This window comes from Pogoniulus pusillus, chromosome 2 (assembly GCF_015220805.1).
Source record: "Pogoniulus pusillus isolate bPogPus1 chromosome 2, bPogPus1.pri, whole genome shotgun sequence".
NCBI lineage: Eukaryota > Metazoa > Chordata > Aves > Piciformes > Lybiidae > Pogoniulus > Pogoniulus pusillus.
In genome coordinates this window covers 40,711,531-40,717,476 of record NC_087265.1, presented here as the reverse complement: position 1 = coordinate 40,717,476, position 5,946 = coordinate 40,711,531, and the positions used below count along the sequence as shown (strand labels likewise).

General features: G+C 51.1%; 1 protein-coding gene across 1 annotated transcript; it reads left to right on the top strand.

The window, feature by feature from the left end:
• The first annotated feature begins 2,008 nt into the window (after positions 1–2,008).
• HOXD3 (homeobox D3) lies at positions 2,009–5,522 on the top strand. Its single transcript, XM_064167280.1, has 2 exons — positions 2,009–2,516; positions 2,951–5,522. Exons 1-2 carry the CDS (start codon positions 2,021–2,023, stop codon positions 3,700–3,702), a joined length of 1,248 nt encoding a protein of 415 aa, XP_064023350.1. The 5' UTR covers positions 2,009–2,020; the 3' UTR covers positions 3,703–5,522.
• The last annotated feature ends 424 nt before the right edge of the window (positions 5,523–5,946 follow it).

Here is a 5,946-nt window from a genome sequence, read left to right as displayed (position 1 = left end):
GCACATAAAAGCCTACGCTTAAGGCGGTGTTGTGCTAACAAAAGTTCTCAGTCCAAATCATTCCTGAAAATATGGATGATAGGAAGTGGTAAACGAATGACAGAGTTATTTTGCAAAAAAAAAAAATTATTCTCAAAGACTCTACAAGATTATCGCAGCGTATTAAAACTCATGCGAATAGCTATAGCCCATTTCCATAGACATTTTTAAGGGGAGAGGAAAATAGCTCTCTTCTCACTTCAATCAGCTTCGACGCTCATCCCAAGCTTTTGTTCAGAGAAGAAAGGGACCCAGGCGGTTTGTGATAGGGAATAAACCGCCAAAAGCGGTCGCGGATGGCAGCTCGCTAAGGTTATTCTGAGCTACGCAGACATGTTTCCCGGTGAATGTTAGAAAAGAGATCAGTGGCACTTGACAGTACCAGTTGTTGAGAGAGAAAGAGCAGCACTCTGGTAGTATTGCTTCAGTATAGGCTGGAGAATGTTTATTATCGGACACTGTTCCAAAATGACTAGCTACTCTTCTCTGGTATGTTAGCGGGCTTAAATCCGTTTGCCACAATAAACACAATGAACTTTTGAGATACTTTGAGCTGCAGACTGACATTGCCAGGTGAAGTATGTACTAATTTACAAAATTACTAAACAATTCGAAGAAAACTCGTATTTGACAATACGAGGATATTAAAAAAACACAACAAAATTACAGGCAGTTCATATTTTGCCACAAGTGCAGAGAAATTCCGGGATCAGCAAGGGGAAAGGTAACAGCACCCTGCTCCAAAGTATCTGCCCTAAGGGAATTATGCGTTTTCAGTGTGAGCTTCCTGAGCGGGGAACCGGGGGACGCGGAAAGGGGAGCACCGTAAGTCTCCAGGCTACAAAAAGAAGAGAACCCCCTAAAAATAATCTCCAGTGGCTCAGGTTCTTTCTACTGGGGACAAATAACAGGGACGAGAAACGTTGAGTGAGGGAATTTAATTCATCACAGAATTAAAATAGGGGAGCTGACCTGCGGCTTCCTCTATAGTGCAAAGTGAAGGGAGTGAATGGCGCCAGTTACACTTTAACTCCGGAGGAATCCAGGGCAAGGAGGAGGCCGGATTTACAAAGGGGACCGGGGTTTTCTGCCTCTGCACGGCTGCAGCCAGGGCTCCATCCATCATGTCAGCTGTGCGTGGCCCTGCGCACGCGTGCCGGGAGGGGAATAAGGGGGCGCGGGAGGCTCCTAGCCGGAACGGACCGATGGGTCCCCGGGGACAGCAGCCAGCGCTGCCTCACGTTGCTGAAAGCCCTGGCCTGGAACCGCGAGGGCCGATCTAGCGAAATGTGTGAGGGAATGGTCCAAAACCAAAACAAAGAAGAAAATGTCCCACAAAACGCATTAAAAAATGCCTCTGGAAAGTCTCGCCAATGCATTCTCGTTTTCTCCAGCACCATCTCTCTCGGGTGACACCTTCTCTGCTGTCCCCCGGTCATAGCCTGCTGTGCCCTGCTCTCTCCCTGATGTGCTTCATTTTGCCCTAGATCCTGTCTGGTGACCCTGCTTCACTCTGGTGTCCCTTGCTCCTTTCCTGGCGACTCTGGTCCTTCTTTGGTGTCACCTGCTCCCTCTCTGGTATCTCCTGCTCTTTCCTTGATATCCCCAGCTCCTTCTTTCTCTGATGTCCCTTGGTCTTTCCCTTCTGTGTGTGTCTCCTGCTTCTTCCTGAATGTTCCCTGCTTCTTCTCTTGTATATCCTGCTCTGTTTTTTTGATATCTCCCAGTCCTTCCCTGGTCTTCGAGTATCTCCCTGGTGCCACTGCTCCTTCCCCACTGTACCCTGTTCCTGCCCTGCTGCCCTCGGATCCACTGGCCCAGATGAAGCTCGCGGGTGCTGGGGTGTGGGATATGCTGGGCTCGCTCCGGCTGCTCAGCCGACGGCCGCGCACTGAAGGTCTCTTTTGTGTCCCCACTGTCCCTCTTCTCAGGTGGCTACGAGTGGCCCGGGCCGACGACGTGAGGCGCAGGGCAGCAGTCAATGTTATTTGAGCGGGGGCCGCTGGCCTCGACGATCGCAGAGCGGAGAATGCAGAAAGCCGCCTACTACGACAACGCCGGGCTCTTCGGGGGCTACTCCTACAGCAAGGCCGATGCCTATCCCTACGGCGCGGCCCACCAGCCCTACGGCCAGGCCGGTCTGGACGGCGAGTACCCTGGCTCCGCCTGTTCCGTCCAGGGCTCGGCGCCCGGTCGCGCCCCGGCCCATAAGGGCAGCGAGCTGAGCGGCAGCTGCATGCGGACAGCCGGGGGCGGCCCTGGGGGCAGCCAGCCCCCAGGCATCGGCGAGCAGCAGCCCCCGGCGCTGCCCCCCTCCTCCCCGCCCAACCCCCCTCCCAGCGCGCCCCCTCCGAAAAAAAACAAAGGGAGCCCAAACTCGTCCGGCTCGGCCACTGCCACACTCAGCAAGCAGATATTCCCCTGGATGAAGGAGTCCCGGCAGAATTCCAAGCAGAAAAGCACCTGCACCCCCTCAGGTAGCCCGACACCCCCGCGCCGGGCCCTTGCCTGCCCGGGCAGCCGGGCTAACCCCCTTGGGCTGGACTCCGTGGCCCTGCGCCTTGTTCCCAGGTCCTCCAGCTGCCATCGCCCCCATCCCACGCTCGGAGGTCCCAGCCTTGCCGAGCGCTGCAGGTGGGGCTAGCCGGGGGCTCCTGCTCTTATTCCCTGACAGCCCAGCAGCGTCAGGCTCTGTTCTGACGGGTTCCAGCAGAGCCTGATGGGCTGCCGTTGGGGGTCCTTGGGGGGAGGCAGCTGCGGAGAGTGTGTACATGGGGCAGGGATGGGGTGAGATGCCATCCTCGAGCCTCCCGCGCCGACAGAGCAAAAGGGGGTGGCGAGACTGCGAACGACCCTGGGGGAAGGGGGCTTTCGGGGGGAACAAACGACTTTTTGTACCTCTTCCCTGCAGGAGAGAGCTGCGAGGACAAGAGCCCCCCTGGGCCGGCCTCCAAGCGGGTGCGCACAGCCTACACTAGCGCGCAGTTGGTGGAGCTAGAGAAGGAGTTTCACTTCAACCGCTACCTGTGTCGGCCACGCCGGGTAGAGATGGCCAACTTGCTCAACCTGACTGAGCGGCAGATCAAGATCTGGTTCCAGAACAGGCGGATGAAGTACAAGAAGGACCAGAAAGCCAAAGGCATCATGCACTCCCCCGTCGGACAGTCCCCGGACCGTAGTCCCCCCCTGAGCGGCCCAAATCACGTCGGCTACTCCAGCCAGCTCCCCAGCGTCAACAGCCTCGGCTACGACGCGCCCTCGCCCACCTCTTTCGCCAAGTCCCAGCAGAGCATGTACGGGCTGGCCGCCTACACGGCGCCGCTGAGCAGCTGTCTGCCGCAGCAGAAGCGCTACGCGGGCGCGGAGTACGACCCCCACCCCATGCAGAGCGGCGGCGGGGGTTTCGCTAACCCTAGCCTTCAGGGCAGCCCTGTCTACGTCGGGGGCAACTTCGTGGACTCGATGCCGGCCTCGGGCCCCATGTTCAACCTGGGGCACCTGCAGCACCCTTCCTCCGCCAGTGTGGACTACAGCTGCGCTGCCCAGATCCCCGGCGGCCACCACCACGGACCTTGCGACCCCCACCCCACCTATACGGACCTCTCCTCTCACCACTCCTCTCAGGGACGGATGCAAGAGGCACCCAAGCTTACGCATCTGTAGCGGGGCGGCGGCCGGCGGGGCCCGGTCTCCTCTCCATTACCTCACTTTTCTGAAGGGACAGTGTGACTGTGCTCTCGAGTGCCAACAGTATTAGTGGATTTGTCTCCCCTAGCAGTTCCCGTCCTTCTTCCGCAGCCCTGAGTAGGTCCGTGAGCAGGAGCCTTTCTCTTAGAGCTGTTCTAAGCATGACAGTGCAATATACTGCAAACCGAGGGACTGATAAGCTGGTAATAATGTACTTGAAGGTAAGTCTTAGAGATGCCGTAGTGTTAGCAGCGCGTCATGCTGAGGTGTTTTAGACCAGTCGTGAGCAGTGGGAACTTGCCCGCGCGTAAGCTTATTTCAGAGAAGTTAATTTATGAATTCTTCCGTAGTGTAAGGATCACATCGGACTAAATGATATGTATTTATTATTTTAAGCGAGACATTTTTGTATCACCGATTATTTATCCTCGTCTTAATGTATTTATGTGGGTATTTGTAGAGTTTCTTCACCAATACTTCGGGAGAGCAATTCAGGTCCGTGGTGACTTACATTTCACCTACTTAGTATATTCGGTCTGAGCTAGTTGAGAAGAGTAGTCTTGAACAGTTGTAACAGTGGCTGGTGTTTGTAGTTTATATAAGGATTAATTAAGACAGCAAGTCGTAAGTCATTAATAGAGTAAAACAAGCCGTGGCATCGCACAAAGAGCTGTTAAACTTTAGGAAAAAAAAAAAGAAAACAAAAACAAAGCAAGAAAGTATTTTTAAAGTATTTATTTCTAACTGGGCTGGCCCTGCTGGCGTGCTTGGGTGCCTTGGCTGGCAGTGGTCTCAGCTGAGTGAAGCCACCTTGAGTTGGAAGGCAGCTTTGAGGAGGTGATCTACAAAGCAGGGCACTTGACCATCTTGTTTCAGATAAAATCCTGCATACAGAAACCTCGATAAGGTTAACGTGTATTTATTGACTGGGTATCTATGGCACATATTACTATTTCGGTGGGCCTTTTTTTTTTTTTTTTTTTTTTTTTTTTGGGTATGCGAACTAGGAAAGAAATTAGAAGCTTAGAAAGAAAAACCAAAACCAAAACCAACCACAAGCAAACAAAAGCCTAAATCCACCACCACCACCAAAATCCCCAACAACAAACCGAAAAAATCCAAACCTTCTGATAGTGCTAATTTCATTAGGGTCTCCATAGAAATCCATGCAGCAGCTGCCGCCTCCTTTGTTATTTATACTGTTGCTTTATTCTAACTATAAATCAGGTGGGTTTTTTTTTTTTTTTGGACGTTTTTGGAAGCCCGAACTTTTCCTATTTGTTTTGTTTTGTTTGTTTTAAATAAACTTTGAAACAAAAATTGACAATCAGATGCACATAGGCGAGTGGGGCCGCCGGGACGGGTGCAGGCACCGTCCAGGCGATGCTGCCTCGCTCTCCCAGCCAGAATAGTAAAAGATAAAAACAAAACAAACAAAACCCCCCCCAACCCTCATTAAACCCAGGAACCATGCTCTGAACCATCGTTTTCCCCCTCTCTAGTTACACAGCCGTGTGCATCCCTCGCTGGAATTAGAGATACTTCTTTTGTAAATGTTGCCATTAAAGTTTCTTTTTGAGGGTACAAGTCGCTCTGAGAAGACTGTTCTTACCTCTTTTTAGAAGCAGCCAGTTAAAGATTAATCCTAACTTCTGTATTCCCCACCAAATCGTCTTTATGAGCCACTTCCCAGACTGACAAACATTGCAGCTCCTACTCCATCCTCTAATGACAGGACCTGGCATCCCTATTGTGCGAAATACTTTTAACTCCTCCAATTCTGGTCAACAAAGACAAGTTTTCTTTCTTTCTTTCTTTCTTTCTTTCTTTCTTTCTTTCTTTCTTTCTTTCTTTTTCTTTCTTTCTTTCTTTCTTTCTTTCTTTCTTTCTTTCTTTCTTTCTTTCTTTCTTTCTTTCTGTTACCCCCTTTCCTTCCCTCCCTCCTCCCCTTTCTTTTCTTTCTTCTTCCCCTCCTTCTTATTTTCTTCCTGCTTTCATCCTTGCCTTATGGTATTTATGTTTGGATGGACAGTAACGATCCAAAATATTACTTAGGATTTTATTTCCCCTCTGTGCGATTTTAACAATGTCATGCTATGTTAAGAACTGTATCTTTCGTTAAATTTCACTTTTACCCAAGCAAATTTGGATATATGTGTTGTAGATCTGTAAACAAAACCAGAACAGAATAAACTACTTTGTTCGGGGACATATTTTAAC